The sequence below is a fragment of the Aquarana catesbeiana genome, linkage group LG05, assembly GCF_042186555.1.
Source record: "Aquarana catesbeiana isolate 2022-GZ linkage group LG05, ASM4218655v1, whole genome shotgun sequence".
In the NCBI taxonomy this organism is placed as follows: domain Eukaryota; kingdom Metazoa; phylum Chordata; class Amphibia; order Anura; family Ranidae; genus Aquarana; species Aquarana catesbeiana.
The window spans coordinates 289,290,156-289,307,583 of record NC_133328.1 but is presented as its reverse complement, the minus strand read 5'-3'; the positions used below and the strand labels follow the sequence as shown (position 1 = coordinate 289,307,583).

General features: G+C 42.1%; 1 protein-coding gene across 3 annotated transcripts in view; it reads left to right on the top strand.

The window, feature by feature from the left end:
* RMP24 (ribonuclease MRP subunit p24) overlaps positions 1-14,743 on the top strand; it is a 31,023-nt gene extending 16,280 nt beyond the window's left edge. For 2 of the 3 annotated variants that reach the window (XM_073630776.1, XM_073630777.1), the window contains exons 4-5: positions 12,040-12,245; positions 14,289-14,743. In XM_073630776.1, coding sequence (XP_073486877.1) covers positions 12,040-12,245; positions 14,289-14,445 — 363 coding nt within the window. In that variant the 3' untranslated portion in view covers positions 14,446-14,743. The remainder of the gene's footprint in view (positions 1-12,039; positions 12,246-14,288) is intronic. The other variant, XR_012244464.1, reaches the window with a different exon arrangement.
* Positions 14,744-17,428: the final 2,685 nt, after the last annotated feature.

Genomic DNA, 17,428 nt, shown 5'->3' with positions numbered 1-17,428 from the left:
ATTTGAATATCATAAAGTTAATTTATTTCAGTAATTCATGTCAAAAAGTGAAACTCTTAAAATATATAGATTCACTACACACTAAGTGATATATTTCATGGTCTGGGGCTGAATGAGTGCTGTCAACACTGGGGAGCTACAGTTCATTGAGGGAACCTAAAATGCCAGCATGTACTGTGACATACTGAAGCAGAGCATGATCCCCTCCCTTCGGAGACTGGGCTGCAGGGCAGTATTCCAACACAACGACCGCAAACACACCTCCAAGACAACCACTACCTTGCTAAAAAAGCTGAGAGCAAAGGTGATAGACTGACCAAGCATGTCTCCAGACATAAACCTTGTTGAGCATCTGTGGGGCATCCTCAAATGGAAGGTTGAGGAGCGCAAGGTCTCTAACATCCACAAGCTCCGTGATGTCATCATTGAGGAGTGGAAGCGGACTCCATTGGCAACCTGTGAAGCTCTGCTGAACTCCATGCCCAAGAGGGTTAAGGCAGTGCTGAAAATAATGGCGGCCACACAAAATATTGACACTTTGGGCCCAATTTGGACATTTTCACTTGGGGTGTACTCACATTTGTTGCAAGCGGTTTAGACATTAATGGCTGTGTGTTGAGTTATTTTGAGGGAACATCAAATTTACAGTGTTATACAAGCTGTACACTCACTACTTTACATTGTAGCAAAGCGTCATATTTTCAGTGTTGTCACATGAAAAGATATAATAAAATATTTACAAAAATGTGAGAGGTGTACTCACTTTTGTGAGATACTGTAAATTGGTCTGGTCCACGATGAATTGCAGCAAAGTGTCGGGCAAAAATAAATAAAAACAATCGATTTCTGTAAATTTTTGGGTATTGGCCTGCACACCTGGTTGTGCGGTGAAAGGGGGAATTATTGCTGATCCTGAGTCAGAAAGCAGCCATGTTGGGTTGGGAAGACCAGCTGGAAAATGTAGAGCGTCCCTGGCTCTTGGGGATTGTGGCACTCCAGTGCTGGTAGTTGGGGGATTTGAAGTTCCTGTGCTGGCATTTGGGCGTGATGCTGCGGCATCGCTGGGCCTGGGCATTTCTTGTGGTCTTTCGCTGGCGGCATCCCTGGTACTGGGCCTTTGTTCTTGGGGTCTATCGCTGGTGGCCGCGCTGGTAGTGGGCCTTTTGGTTTTGAGGTCTATCGCTGGCAACTCTGGTACTGGGCCTGGGAATTTGATCCTGGGGTATATTGCTGTAGCTGCCTGGTTTCCAGAACGCCGTGCCCTTTTAGGAGGGATCCATTCTTCCTCTGATTCATTTGCTGATCCACTATCGATTGGTTTCAAATGCTGAATTTAATTCAGAATCAGAATTGGCATTTGAATCTGATGAGAACTCACTGCTCTCAACAGTCATGGAGAGGATCTGGAACGCCTCCTCACTGGTATATACTCTTTTGGACATTTTTCTGATGGGCTGTGCGATGGGTGGCAGGTGACGTTCACTGATAGTTGATAGGTGATGGGCGACGGTCACTGATGGGTGAGGGTCACTGATGGCAGTCTCTGATGGTGACCAATACACTTTATGGGACTGATAGGTGACAGATGAGGGTCACGGATGGGTCACTGATGACGATCATTGATCATCACAGGTGCACTTTATGGGTACCGATGGGTGACAGGTGCACTTTTATGGGCACTGATGGGTGGCAGGTGCACTTTTGTGGGCACTGATGGGTGACAGGTCCACTTTTATGGGCACTTATGTGGTGACTGTTGGGTGACAGCTGCAGTGGGGGGGAGGCGATGTGACAGGTTCTCTTTACTGTGTGGTGTTGGTACAGACACTGACACTACACAGATCGGTAACTCACTGCTCCTGGCTCTTCTCTCCTCACACTGGAAATGGGGTGTGAGGAGAGAAGAGCTGGTAACGGGCAGTAACTGCTCTGTGTTTACATTTAGTGATCGGCTGTGAATGGATCGTGCGCATGTGCTGTCTTAGGAAGGGAGTACCCATTTGTGGTCATTAAACCCAAAAGAAAACATTTTATTATATTGCAGCTTACCAATTCTTAGATGTGCTGGCTGCATTAGTTTTCTCTTTTAGGCTTTCTTTCCTATATTTCTTTATCGTACATCACGGGACACAGAGCCACAGTAATAACTGTATGGGTTATATGGCACCTTCAGGCTATGGACACTGGCACACGCTAAACAGGAATTTCAATTCCCCATATAACCCCTTCCCTTACTGGCAGTACCTCAGTTTTTTCGCCAGTGTCTTAGGTGTTGGTCACGAGTAAAGATGTGCTGTGCTCCGCTGGAATATTCCTTGTTGGGACAAGCTATGCAACCGGATCCATTCAAAGTGTCTTTTCCAGGTCGAATTGAATAGTATTCAGGCCTCGTGTCCGAAGAAACGAGGTTTTGCCTGCAACGCTTCTATTTTTAGAGAGCTGGACCCCGGGATCCAGTATTTGTTTTTTTTCAGCCATATTCCTGGCGGGGTGCTTTAGAGGCCCAGGGCTGTGGAATCCCCGAAGGTTTTTTAATGGAGCCCACCGTGAGTGGTTATCACAGAACCCTGCAGCTGGATAAGGTAAGGGAGATTCCTAAGGAATTTTTCTAATTCTTGTGGGTTTGCTCCTTTAGGTAAATGTTGCCATGCCTATAGTCACCACCGGGGGCTTCAAACAGAGGAACAGTGGGAGGGGGGGAAGATGAATCCCCCTCAGGGGACAGTGAAGAGGCTGATTATTCCTCTTCTGAGGGATCAAGTGAGGAAGGACCTTCTTCAGCTTCACATGCTGAGAAGTTGCTGGTGCATTTTCTTACTGAAATGGTCCACTCCACATTTTAAGCTACCCTTAACAGAGTCGGTTGAAAAGCCAACTTCCTGTTTGGGTTCACTAAAGCCTCCTCAAGCCTTGCGTGCCTTTCCTGTCCATTCATTACTAGAAAGCTTATGTGTTCTGAGTGGGATTACCCAGATAAGCACTTTTTCTCTCCTAAAAAGTTTTCAACACTTTTTTTATGGAGGAAAAATTTACCAAGATGTGGAGTATACCAGCAATTGACACTGCTATATCCTGTGTGAATAAAAGTTTGACTTGTCCGGTTGACAATGTACAAATGCTTAGGGATCTAACTGTTAAAAAACATTTTCTCCTTGGCAGGTTCAGTGGCTCAACCTGCAGTGGTGGCAATTGGGGTATGTCAGTCCTTGAAAGAATATTTGAAACCGGTGCTCAAGGTGTTCCCTGAACAGCAGGCCCAGGAGTTAGCTGAGCTGCCAGCGGCTTTGTGTTTTGCAATTGACGCAATCAAAAATTCTATTCTTCAAACCTCTCGCCTTACGCTTGGGTTGGTACATATGTGTAGAATCTTATGGTTGAAAAGTTGGTCAGCCGAAGCTCCATGCGAAAAGCTCCTGGCTGATTTTCCTTTCCGTGGTGAAAAGCTTGGGGAGGATTTGGACAAATATATCCAAAAAATATCAAGTGGGAAAAGTACCCTTTTGCCAGTTAAGAAAAAGAGTAAACGTCCCTCATTCAAACGGGCTCTTTCTCCAGTGCCAGAGGCATCAGCCACCAGGCCGTCACGACGGCCTCCACCGTCAGGTTCAAGAGGTAAACCTCAGGGTCAACCCCAGGGACAAAAGAAGTCCTGGGGGAGGAAACCCACAAGACAGAACACTAAAGCCCCTTTATGATGGGGCGCCCCCGCTCGCTCGAGTGGGGGGAAGACTTCTGCAGTTCTCAAAGGTCTGGCAGGAAGGATTTCGGGACAGATGGGTGGCCTCCACAATAGCTCTAGGTTACAAACTAGAGTTCCGAGAATTCCCGTCTCCTCGTTTCCTCAGGTCAAATGTCCCCAAAGATCCAGTGAAAAAGAATTCTCTCTAGCGTTAGACCGACTTTTGTCGCAAAAAGTGATCATGGTGGTCCCCGTGGTTGGGGTTTTATTCAAACTTTTCACGGTACCAAAACCAAATGGGGATGTCAGACCCATTCTAGATCTCAACGATCTAAACCGGTTCCTGAAAATTCGCTCTTTTTGCATGGAATCAATCCAATCAGTAGTCTCCATCCTACAAGGAGGAGAACTTCTGGCATCAAATGACATCAAGGATGCATACCTGCATGTCCCTATTTTCCCCGCTCACCAGAAGTATCTACGTTTCGAAGTAGAAAAACTTCATTTTCAGTTTGTAGCCTTGCCTTTTCGGTCTAGCTACTGCATCTCGGGTGTTAACAAAACTTCTGGCCCTTCCTCTGGCCAGATTAAGGACTCAAGGTGTAACAATAATAGCATACCTGGACAACCTGCTCTTAATAGACCGGTCGGTAGTCCGCTTGGACCAAAGCATGGTCACCACAGTCAACTACCTGGAATACCTAGGTTGGGTCCTCAACCTAGAGAAATCTTCTTTAACCACTTCAGCCCCGGAAGAATTTACCTCCTTCCTGACCAGAGCACTTTTTGCGATTCGGCACTGCGTCGCTTTAACTGACAATTGCGCAGTCGTGCGACGTGGCTCCCAAACAAAATTGACGTCCTTTTTTTCCCACAAATAGAGCTTTCTTTTGGTGGTATTTGATCACCCCTGCGCTTTTTATTTTTTGCGCTATAAACAAAAAAAGAGCAACAATTTTGAAAAAAACGCATTATTTTTTACTTTTTGCTATAATAAATATCCCCCAAAAATATATATAAAAAACAACTTTTTTCCTCCGTTTAGGTCGATACGTATTCTTCTACATATTTTTGGTAAAAAAATCGCAATAAGCGATTATTGATCGGTTTGCGCAAAAGTTATAGCGTTTACAAAATAGGGGATAGTTTTATGGCATTTTTATTTAATTATTTTTTTTTTTTTTTTAAATGGCTGTGATCAGCGATTTTTATTATGACTGTGACATTATGGCGGACACATCGGACATTTTTCACACGTTTTTTGGGACCATTGTCACTTATACAGCAATCAGTGCTATACAAATGCACTGATTCCTGTGTAAATGACACTGGCTGTGAAGGGGTTAATCACTAGGTGGCAGTGTAGGGGTTAAGTGTGTTTTAGGGGCGTGTTTCTAACTGTGACATGGCCGCAACCTGGTCTTCAGTCCATACATTCACCAGATTCGATCAGGTGCATAGGCGTGCGCAGCCTATTGCATTAGGGTGTGCACCTCAAACGAAAGCTAAAAAAAAAAAACGGGTGTGTGTGTATGTATGTATGTATGTATGTATATATATATATATATATATATATATATATATATATACAAGTCAGACAGGGAGGGTTTTGGTTCTTCATGCGTCTGGCTACCAGTGCCTGTGTCCTGCCGAAAAAGGTCCCCCGGCAGATAATGCCCCCCTGTACTGCGAAGGCACAGCGCTTGTGCAGTACGAACCGCAACTGAGCCGCCAAAAATAGCCGAAGGTGTGAGTCAGCTGGACACGGCGCTCACTGCTCACGTGACCCGTCTGCCGCTATCCAGGCTGAGGCTCCGCCCCTCTTCCAAGGGAGAGAGAGGAGGGGGAGGAGTGCATACGTGTATCACTCCGCCGCCGCCCGCGGCCAGAAGTATAGAAGTCGCAGCGGCAGCAAATGGATGTTTTTGCTTGCCGGACCAATGAGAGCTCAGCACAGGCCAGGGATTAGGGTATGCCTGTGCACACCCCGTGGGCACGCTTATGATCAGGTGGATGTAAGAAGGCATGAGGATATCGCCTTTGGGCACAGTGTTCTGCAGGCAGCAGTAGTGATAGGTATAGGTACTCAGGTCTAATTCCACCCTACGTTTGCTTGTGTCCCCTCCCCTCAGGTGGCATTGCTCTGGGACATCCCTACAGTTATTACTGTGGCTCCGTGTCCTGTGATGTACAATAAAGAAAATAGGATTTTTATAACAGCTTACCTGTAAAATCCTTTTCTTGGAGTACATCACGGGACACAGAGGTCCCTTCCCTCTTTCCTGTTACACATGTATTGCTTTGCTACAAAACTGAAGTACTCCCGGTAAGGGGAGGGGTTATATGGGGAATTGAACTTCCTGTTTAGGGTGTGCCAGTGTCCATCACCTGAAGGTGCCATATTATTATTTATTATTATTATTCAGGATTTATATAGCGCCAACAGTTTCCGAAGTGCTTTACAATATAAATATAACCCATACAGTTATTACTGTGGCTCTGTGTCTCGTGATGTACTCCAAGAAAAGGATTTTACAGTTCAGCTGATATAAAAATCCTATTTTTCATCTGGTGATCTGGACAGTAAGTCTGTTGTGTTTTTTCAAACGACCAAGCTCTCTTGCAGATGTAGCAGTTAGAGGGTTAAAACAAGCCATTTAACACTGGCAGGGGTGCTTACAATGACCAGCTTTTATTTTTTTATTTACCAGGGTTCTTCAAAAAATTTCTGCAATTTTTTTGTCCCAACCTTTTTCTAAAAAAAAATTCAAAAACAATCGTAAAAACAGATCCCAAATGGGAAAAAAAATATGCTGTACCTGCTTATAAAGGTGTGAGTTGGACTTTGGCTTCAATCTATTAGTGCATTCAAATCTACTAGTACATCTAACACCCCCCCCCCCCCCCCAGATTAACAATGTAGCTGTCCATAGGTGACCCTGTGCTCCTTTAACCATAGTGGAGGGACTCTAATGCAGGAGGTGTGTTTTTGGTCAGATCACCTTGTGAAATCAGAGGAAAAGAAGTCCAAAAACAAATGAAAAACTAATGAGTAGAATTGGTATGCTGCAATATTTTTGGTTTTAGGTGTAATATCCCTTTAATGTCTGACCTGACGGACATTTCATGCATGAATCTCCTGAAATGATAATGGGATCATGTGAGTTGAGGCCTAGAGCCGCCTCCTACCCGAAGGTGGTTTTGTTCTCCCTCTACCAGGTAATCATTTTCAGATCCTTTTGTCCAACCCCTGAAGTTTACTCAACATGCAGCAGCCTCTCCTGCCGTCGTGTTACAGCCTCATCTTGAGCCATTCTGCCAGGCAAAGCTCCAACACGTATGAATAGTGTCAGAGCTTACTGATCCTCTTGTGCACCCAGGGTTGCAAGGTGGGTTTAATATTGCAAATTTTTCAGTGAGGGACAGCCCACTTTTTTCAGGGCTATGTATATCCTGTCTATTTAACCACTTGCCGTCCACGCTATAGCCGAATGACAGCCACAGCGCAGACCTGGATTTCCGAGAGGCCGTCATATGACGGCCTCCACTCTGCGCGCACGCCGCGGGGCGCGCTGTGATCACCGAGTCACTGAGACTCGGGTGATCACCGATCCGAGTAAGGGGCCATTCCCGGCCCCTTACCATGTGATCAGCTGTCAGCCAATGACAGCTAATCACATGATGTAAACAAAAGCATGGTAATTTTTTTTCCTGCCAGTGAGGAGGAAAAAAAGCCGCTCACCGGCTCATCTGCAAGGGACATCGGTCCCGAAGAGGAAGAGGCAGTTATGCCTCATCTGTGCACACCAGTGCCACCTGCCAGTGCCCATGAGTGCCACCTATCAATGCCCACCAGTGGTGCCAATCAGTGCCCATTATTGCCACTCATCAGTGCCCATTATTGCCACCCATCAGTGTCGCCTCATCAGCGTACATCAATGAAGGAGAAAAATTACCTGTTTTAAATTTTACACCAAAATATTTTTTAAAAAATGTTTAAAATTCTGGCTTTTTACATTTTTTTTTTTTTAACAAGAAATGAAATAAAAACCGCAGAGGGGAGCAAATACCACCAAAAGAAAGCTCTCTTTGTGGGAAAAAAAATATAAAAATTTCATTTGGGTACAGTATTGTATGACCGCGCAATTGTCATTCAAAGTGCGACAGCGCTGAAAGCTGAAAATTGGTCTTAACAGGAGGGGGGGTTTAAGTGCCCAGTAAGCAAGTGGTTAAAGTGTAACTACGTTTTACACACATTTTATTGCAGAATTTCTGGTAATAAAAATGTGTAATAAAAATGAGTGTATACTTGCAAAGGTTTCTTTGCAGTGACTGCATGGATATGCCCCAGTTAGTTTGCAGATGCAGCAGCAAGAAACTGCTCTGACTTAAGCCGGCCATACATAGATTGAAATTCAAACTTTGAATTATTACATACTTGTTATCTTCGAAGTAGAGTCCTTAAGAAGCGGACTATCTGTGAAACGCGTAGGCTCAATAGGTGATAAAAATTACACATCTTTTATTCATATTATTCAGACAGTTTCATGTTCTCTTATGACATTTTAATGTTACAATAAATATATTTTTTATTTTATGTATATGTAAGTTGTTATACCTGTGGGTGATCCATAAATACCCTATTTTATTTTTTATTTTTTGTCAATATTAATTTGGAGGGTTGAGGACCTTTCAGGTATTACAGGTTGATAATATACCCCCCATGTTATTGTTGGTTTTGTAACATCATCAAGAAGAGTGGCTTTAGGGAACTGGTTCCCACACTCAGAACCAGCAGGATGGAAGACTGCAGGACTGCAAAGTAAGGAAGGTAATCCTTTCTGTTAGACAATATCCAAGACAAAATAAGCAAATTTTCAACAGTGGGTGTTTGGGCATGAATCAAGTATTAAAGTAATTTGTAAAGTCTTGTTTTTTTTTTTTTTTTCTCTAAAAATAACAAAGATGTTATACTTACCTGCTCTGTTGCAGTGGATTTGCACAGAGCAGCTTGGATCCTCCTCTTCTCGGGTCCCTTTTCTGTGCTCTTGGCCCCTTCCTACTGTCAAGTGCCCTCACAGCAAACCGCTTGCTATGGGGGCACCCAAGCCGAGTCACAGCTTTGTGTGTCTATTCAGACACAGAGGACCGGTCTGTCCTGTCCCACTCTCTCTCCTGATTGGCTGACTGACTTTGACAGCAGCAGTAGCCAATGGCGCCGCTGCTGTCTCAGCCAGTCAGGAGATTTTCGAACGGCCAAGGTACTCGTGAACATCCCTGGAGAGAGATGGGGCACAGGTAAATATTAGGGGGTGCTGGAGGGCAGCTGCTGCACACGTTTTTTTTTTCTTGATGCATAGAATGCATTAAGATAAAAAACCTTTTGCCTTTACAACCACTTTAAACCCAAAACCAAAAATGATTGGTTTTGCAGCCTTCAAAACATTAGATGTGGTGGCTGCACTGGTTTTCTTTTTTTAGGCGTTTTTTTTCCCCCCAATTTCACCTGGTGACGTTTATGGTTTAAGATTTTGAGGAATCATGCTTTTAATTTATTTTTGTTTTTGGTTGGTGCTACTGGGGCAGTAAACTGCTGAAATTAGAGGTGCTCAGAGCTGAGTGCTTCTGTTCCATAGTCCCAGGCTTATAGAGCAGAAAAGGTAAGCCCAGAGATGGAGGGGGGGCACTACTAGGTCAGTCAGTAGAAGTGATTGGATGACTTTACAGTTGCCTAGATCGCTTCTGCTAAAATAGCAAAGCTGTCAGAGCTAAAGCAAGCTGCTAAGCAATCATAAGTTTGTTTTAACACCTTAATTGCCATGTACTTCCTTGGCAGTCATAAAGTTTTTAAAAATGCTTAGAGGTTGTAAACCTCTGGAAAAAAAACAAACCCTGCAAGACAAAGGCATAATGAGCTATTATGCATCATACTAGCTCATTATGAAGTACTTACCTTAGATTGATGCCCTGGATTGGCATCGGCCCTTTGAATACAGTGCAGACATCTTCCACCGGAGTTACTTTTGCGATGACGTCACTGCGCGTGGGAGCCGCTGGTCATGGCACAGCTACTGAAGAAATGGCACCCATTTCTTCAGTGCGCATGAGCCAATGACGTCGGCAGCAGCACATATACTGAATTCCTGCTAAACTGTGCAAGTTTAGGAGATATTCAAGGTACCTACAGGTAAGCCTTATTATAGGCTTACCTGTAGGTAAAAGTGGTGTATGTAAACTCTGAAGTGGAACTTTTTTTTTTTTTTCCTACATGGAAAGTAGATTATATGGTCTTTAATGGCATTGTTCACACCAGTGCTTGCGGTTCCAGAAAAAAAAGTAGAAAATGCTGCATTTTTCCTGGACTGTACTGGAACACTAAAAAGCACCAAAAATGCACTAGAACACACCTGTCCCTATTTAGGTTTAAGGTAAAAGAGGGGGAAAAAATGCACTGGACTGCATCAAAAACGCACTGGAACGCATCAAAAACGCGCATGCAGAAAAGCATCTGGAACGCATCCGGACTGTTTCTATGGTGTGAACTGGCCCTAAAAGCATTTGGTTATATCTGTAAGAAATTCAGAGCTGTCCTGTGTTTTGTGCAGTCGTCCTGTGTTATCTTGAAGAACTCCAGGAGATGGCAGAACTTTTTAATTTAAAAATGTACTGGGTTTTCAAGGGGTTAGGTCATGTCACTGTATGGACTTCTCTTTTATGGAGCGCTGGCACTATATCTGTTGCTATGATCCTGGCTCCCTGAGTGACAACACCTGCTCTGCCCTGCTCTCCCCTCTGCCATCCATTCACTGAATACTTTTAGGTTCATATAATACATAATTGGGCGAGAGGAGGGGTGGGCAGAGTGGCTGCAAATGTTTCTAGTGTCAGAGCACCTGAAGTTTAGCGATGGCTATACTCAAGTGCTCAGTAAAAATGTAAATGGGAGAAGTGCATGAGGTGGCGTACACTTTGTTGGCATTAATAATTTATAAGCCAGCAATGTTTTGAAAGTGCTGCAGTTCCTGGAGTCCTTCTTTTTTTTTTTTTTTTAAGTTAAATTTAATTTTAACAGTCTAATCAGTGCTCCTACTTCGTATCCTGAAATACAGAACAATTACTCTCCTATGTTGTAGAGAAAAGGAGAGCGGGAGGCATTTTGTAGTTTAGCAAAAGACAAGTCTTATGCCCCGTACACACGGTCGGATTTTCCAACGGAAAATGTGTGATAGGACCTTGTTGTCGGAAATTCCGACTGTGTGTAGGCTCCATCACACATTTTCGATCGGATTTTCCAACGCACAAAGTTTGAGAGCAGGCTATAAAATTTTCCGACAACAAAATCTGTTATCGGAATTTTCGATTGTGTGTACACAAATCCGACGCACAAAGTGCCACGCATGCTCAGAATAAATAAAGAGATGGAAGCTATTGGCTACTGCCCCGTTTATAGTCCCGACGTACGTGTTTTACGTCACCGCGTTTAGAACGATCGGATTTTCCGACAACTTTGTGTGACCGTGTGTATGCAAGACAAGTTTGAGCCAACATCCGTCTGAAAAAATCCTAGGATTTTGTTATTGGAATGTCCGATCAGTGTCTGACCGTGTGTACGGGGCATTAGAAAAGGCTTTTTAATGTTAGCCCATAATAGGAATTTAGGAGCCAAGTGCTCAACAAGGATCAACAAGTATTTTTGTGTATATGCAGACTTGGAGATAAAACATGTGGAAATGTGTATGTAATGTTTAGGTTTTTTTTTTGCCTTGCCATAAACTTATAAGGTCACTAATGTGTTGCTGTTCCTGCCAAATACTTCTTTATTTTGCAGGGACATAAATATAATGACATATTTGATTTTACAACTTAGAGTGGTAGCAGTAATGATTTTAGAGGAACTACCAGGCATCCCCTCAGTTATTATTGATGATGGATTTGCATCACCAGAGCTGTATAAATACACTGATCTCTGTGTCTCAGTGCCACTTGATTTTGCTTTCTGAACAAGTTTTTTCCCTAGTTTCCTTTCTATACAGGATGGCAGCTTTTACTTCGGCAGTGGGTTTTTTTATTCTCTATTCCTTTTGAACATGTGTGTTGGATGCAGCATGTGTGCACCAGTTGATGCAAACAGAATATGACAGTGTGACAATGTCTTTTAAATAGTTTGAGGGTTTTGTTTTTCATAGCCGGTTTTCTCACTGTCGCATTTGTTCAGCTGTCTAATTGCCCATTTTAACTCTAGAATAGTATTATTGTTTTTATTATGTATGGAGCAAATTTCTTTCCTGTTATTCTTCTTGTATAACTTTCTAGTAGCTATGATTGTTTATGTGGATATCAAATTTGATTCCCTTTTCCAGGTGGTTACATGCAACACGTGTAAAATGGTTTCCAAATATCCTGGGGAAAGCAGAAATGGTCTTGCTAATGGTCCAGGTACACCTAAAACAAAGAGGAATTTTGGGTCTCCTGACCTGAGGACACCTGGATCGAATAGGAAGGTGAACCTCTCTTACAGCGAAGAGAAGCTCAGCTCGAAAAGCAAAAGCCCAGTACTAACACCCAGGTATAGTATAATCTTGGTTGCATGCGTTGTAAGCCACTACTGTGCTTTTTAGTTATTGGTTAGGACCCATTGCTAGCATGCATAACATTATAAATCTTTTGAGCATGAAAGCACTGCCAATTTATCATTTGAATGCAGTGTACATTATAGAAACTGAGAATTTTGATATCCGGTAGGCAAGTATGTTAATATTGTCATCCAATTTTATTTTATAATAGATTGTCAGATACAGCATGATGTTGCTTTTGTGTGTGAAATTAATGATGGTTTTACGGCTACAAGGGAAAGGTGTCTGTTACTTAACCACTTGAGCTCTGGATGGTTTTACCCCCTTCATGACCAGGCCATTTTCTGCTATTCACAACTGCAAATCTGTACCCAAACGAAGTTTATTTCCTCCTTCTTTTATTTTTTATTTTTCACACAAATAGCTTTCTTTTGGTGGTATTTGATCACCAGTTTTTTTTTGTTTTTTTTTTGTTTTGTTTTTTTAGATACAAATGAAAAAAAGACTGAAAATTTTAAATAAAACCAACAAAAAAACAATATTTTTGTACAATATTTTCTACTTTCTGCTATAAAACCTATCCACCCAAAAAATCAAAGTTCTTCAAGAATTAAGGTCAAAATTCATTCTGCTACATATCTTTGGCTAAGAAAAATATAATAAGTGTGTATTGATTGGTTTGTGTGAAAGTTATAGCATCTACAAACTGTGGTATAGATACTGGAATTTTTTTTTTATGCTAGTAATGGCGATGATCAGTAATGGCGATGATCAGCAACTTATAGTGCAGTGGGCAATCTTATACTAACTGACACTTTGTGGCAACTTTTTGTGGGAACTGACTAACTGCCATTGACATCTCCAGTGACACGAATACAGTGATCAGTACTAATAATATACACTTTCACTGTATTAATGACACTGGCTGGGTAGGGGTTTAACATATAGGGCGATCAAAGGGTTAACTGTGTACCTAACAGTTGGTAGTGTGTGCTGTTTTTACTAAGCAATGTGCCAGTTTTTACTCGCTGCTTTTCAGAGAGAAAAAAACCTGCACATCGCTGCTGTCTGTAGAGAGCCCTGTGTTGTTTACCAACACAGGGCTCTCTTCTGTCATTCGCTCAGCCAATCAGCGGGTGCCGGCCATAAATTATTGGCCCGGACCCACTGATTGGCTTGTGCCGCAGCTCAAGCTTCTGGGCGCACGCGCTGACCTGGGAGAAAGTTGTGATGTACAGGTACGTGATGGTGCCCGTACTAGCCGACCTGCCACAGTAAACGTACTGTGGCGGGTCGGCAAGCGGTTAAAGGGGAAGCAAGCTGCCAGACTAAATTCTAAATATTGGACCCCCGGGAGGTTTTTGCCATAATGTGTAAATATGTACTGCAAATTTGCAAATTGTGGTACAATACATAGCAAAGCGATGCCTTACAGCACTGTAGTGTTGGTGCTCTCCTCTGTAACTGCCACCTTCATCTTTTTAGCTTGCAAGTTTGGTGTCTTCAGCCTCTTGATAGGCTGGGCTCAGATGACATAACTTTCATGCATGCACATGGGAGTTGGTTCGACACAGCACAGAATCATTTCAAGACTGTACACTTGAGTTTTACATGTGTGATTCAGTTGAAACTATAGAGTAAGTGTTATGGGGTAGGTAGAAGCATTTGTCACAAAAGAGTTTACACAGTGGATTCTGTTTTTAAAATAGCCTGTCTGTCAGCACTGAAAAAAAGGCCTTTCACCACTGTCACAAAGAAATATGGTATTCTGTAAGTAATGCATTATATGCACTATTGCAAATACAATAGTATTGTATGCAATTTTAATGTGATGATAATGAAGCTCTTTCTCACAAGTCGAAGTTGGCTGTCTGAAAACAATGCACTGTCTTGTTGGGGAAAAAAAAAAACGCAAAAAAAAAAACCTTATTCCATGAATTGGTATTTCTGTTTTACATGAAGTTGTGTATGTTTTTTGTTTTATACTGTCATAAAAAAAAAACCTGTTAGTTATATCTGCATTGTTGTCTTTGTAGGTCATGTGTTTCTGCTCATTCTTCACCTGCCACAATAGCGAAGTCTGCAAAGAAGGGCAAATTTCAATTTTCCAGATTAAAAATGCTTCTTAGCCAAGATGAAAAGGAAACAAGTAAAAAGGGGCATTTACACAATTTCTTAACATCTCTTACTTGATGAATGTTAAATGTATTTCTGTCTCTTGAATTATTGGACATACAAAAACATGTACAATCAGCTAAAGGAACTTGAAGATAAGTATTGTTTTGTAAAAGTATTGATGGATAGATGCATTCGGAATATTGATTTGCCTTTAAAACATTTTAGATATATTCTCTGTGTACGTGTAAAGTTTGATTCTGTTGTTTTTTTTATTTTGAGAGGTTTATCTAAGAAAAGACTTTCCTTGTGTTCCTTCATGAACAAATAATATGGTGAAGAGAACCGTAATAAAGATTTTTATATTTAAAACCGAGCTTCATGTTATAGTTTGTTACAACCAGATTTGCTTGTTAATGAACCCAGTGCAAAGATGAATTGATATGTTGTAGGCACAACTGTTTAATGCATGAGGCTCAATGTTTTAGCAAAACAATTACAATAAGTTGTCTGCTCCAATCAAACACTGGATGGAGCTTGACTAATAGTAAGACAACTTGCAGATGAATATAGCGATCCATGCTAGCAGCATACAGTATGTTCAGTTTGTTAAATTTGCACTTAAAAATGAAATGAGAAGAGTATTAGATTTTTGTAATATCTGACAATGTATTACATAGGATTGGTTACTGATACTTGTTAAAATGGCAGCTGTTGATCTTCTTTACATCTTTCATAGTGTAGGGAAGGATTAGAACCGGTTTTATTGTATCCCCAAATTCATCCTATTTGTCCTGGTGACAATGAATTGCCACCGTTGTCATGGGTATTACTGGAATAGGAACCAAGGAAAAAACATTCCGGGGAAACAGTCCCATGACCTCTTTCCATAACAGGGCACCACGAAAAATGAAATGAATAAACCTCAAAGAGGATTTAACCATTGAAGTGGAATCAAATGGTATTTCTGTATATCTGACAAGACCAGCTAGGTATAACAGCAATTACCGCACTCACAAGACCCTCTCAGTACTGAGGAGATAGCTTTGAACATAGACTCTCTCTCATCTTTTTTGTCTTCACCAAGAAGCTATCTGATTTAATTTTGGGCGGGTATACAATTTTTATATACGTTATTAACCAATCATTGCATGGAAGTGATTTAATACAGGGGTGTACATTTCATATCATTTATACTCAAATGCCCAACCCCTTAAACATGACACAGCAACTATAGTAACCATGCCATCTGCTTCCATGGCTCATAGTCATGCCCTTGGTGTTCCCCTTTACACAGGAAAATGTCCCAGACTGCTCTACACCCCAAAAGCTTTATATAGAAAGGTACAGAGCAAAGATGCTGCTGTAAGCTATATTTTCTTATATGTGTGCCTTGCAAAAACTGTTAGTCTGTCACAGTCTGAGAATACAGAACTTAAACTAACTAGCAGATTAACCCAAGTTAATCTTATATAAATATGGAGTCACTACAATCCCCTCTTTCAGACACGAAGGTGACTGGCTTATCTGCATTGTGATACACACATAACAAACTCAAAGCACGCACACTGAAATAATGCCAGGAGCAAAGTCACTACAATACACACAGCAATATCCCTGATCCAGGAAAACACTCCATTGAAACCAAACCATTCCATATTATCCAGGGGGTTCCTAAGTAATTAGCCTTTTCATCATGTCAATACCCCCTTAGGTTCCCGAGGGGAACCATGCCCAGGTCATGTCCTTTTCCAAAAACAATGACCTAGCATAACGGTGTTTGAGGGGGCATTTAGGATGAACACTAGCCTTGAGGAAGTGACGTTCCTCATTGTCCCCGAAAATTCCCATTATCGGAAACAATGAGGCCAAGTAACACCATCCCTTTGGATCACTCAGAATCCATTGATGGCATGTTCTTCCACAACAAATGTACGTGCTGTTTCCCAGGCTAGTGGCTGTCTGCTTAAGGACCCGTTGGGCACCTTCAGAGAATCCTGCAAGGGCAAGCTGTGAAAGTAGCCTAGCCATCTCAGTATGGGGGTCAGAGGCATGCTTGAAAGCATATATAGTGTGATTTAGGGCATGATCTGAGGTGTCAAACACTGTGGAGTTCCCTCAGACTTTGAATACACATCCCCTCTATGTCTAATGAGTGCGTTTATTAGTGGTGTTATCGGGTGGGCCACATATAACCTTAAGAACACAGAGGCTGGCGGATGACATGTCAACCAATACATATATAGTACAGTGCTCATGCCAGCATCCCTCGAAATATTATCCAACAGCTGCAGATTCAAGTCATCCTACACACTGAAGTGGTCGAGCACATCCTGGGCACACTACAACAACAATCCCAATATGCTCTCAACCCTCACCCGGACCACCTTCTAAACATGCAAAAATAGCAAACAACACAACACGTAATCTCAGCTGCATAGCAATTGTCCATGGCATGCAAAAGGGAGGAAGGGGCATGACAGTCCATAAAAACAAGTGGGAGGGGCATGACAGCCTTTAGGCCAAATAAAAATATTCCCAAGGAAATGCACAAAAAGAAAAGTCTCTTGGATAGCTTCTGAATGTCCATTAAATTCGCAAAAAAAGAAGGAAAAGGAAATGTCCACATTATAACTCTCATTCTCCTCCAACTCTTCCCAAAACTTTTGGTTCAATTCTGTGATCATTCATATGTACAGACATGCATTCTCTACCCCAAAACACTGTCTCTTTGTAAGGACAGAACTTGATATCCACAGACAAACTGGAACTAGACTTGGGTCTTCGGGCTGGCATCTGGATCTCTAGTGTGGTGCTCACTAGAATTTCGTACCTCGGGTTTGCGTAATTTAGCTCCCCCTCAAGGTGTCATTCCCAGGAACGTTTTCCAGCAGGAGTCCGCCTTTAATCATCTAAGCACCGCCTATGGTATTTGAACAACAAAGATGAACAACAAAGATTTCCATGTGACCAGGACATTTTGTAGATAGGCAACTCCTATCCTCATATATATTAGTGGTTCCAAATTAATAATAACTATTGCAGTAGGGAACAGACACCA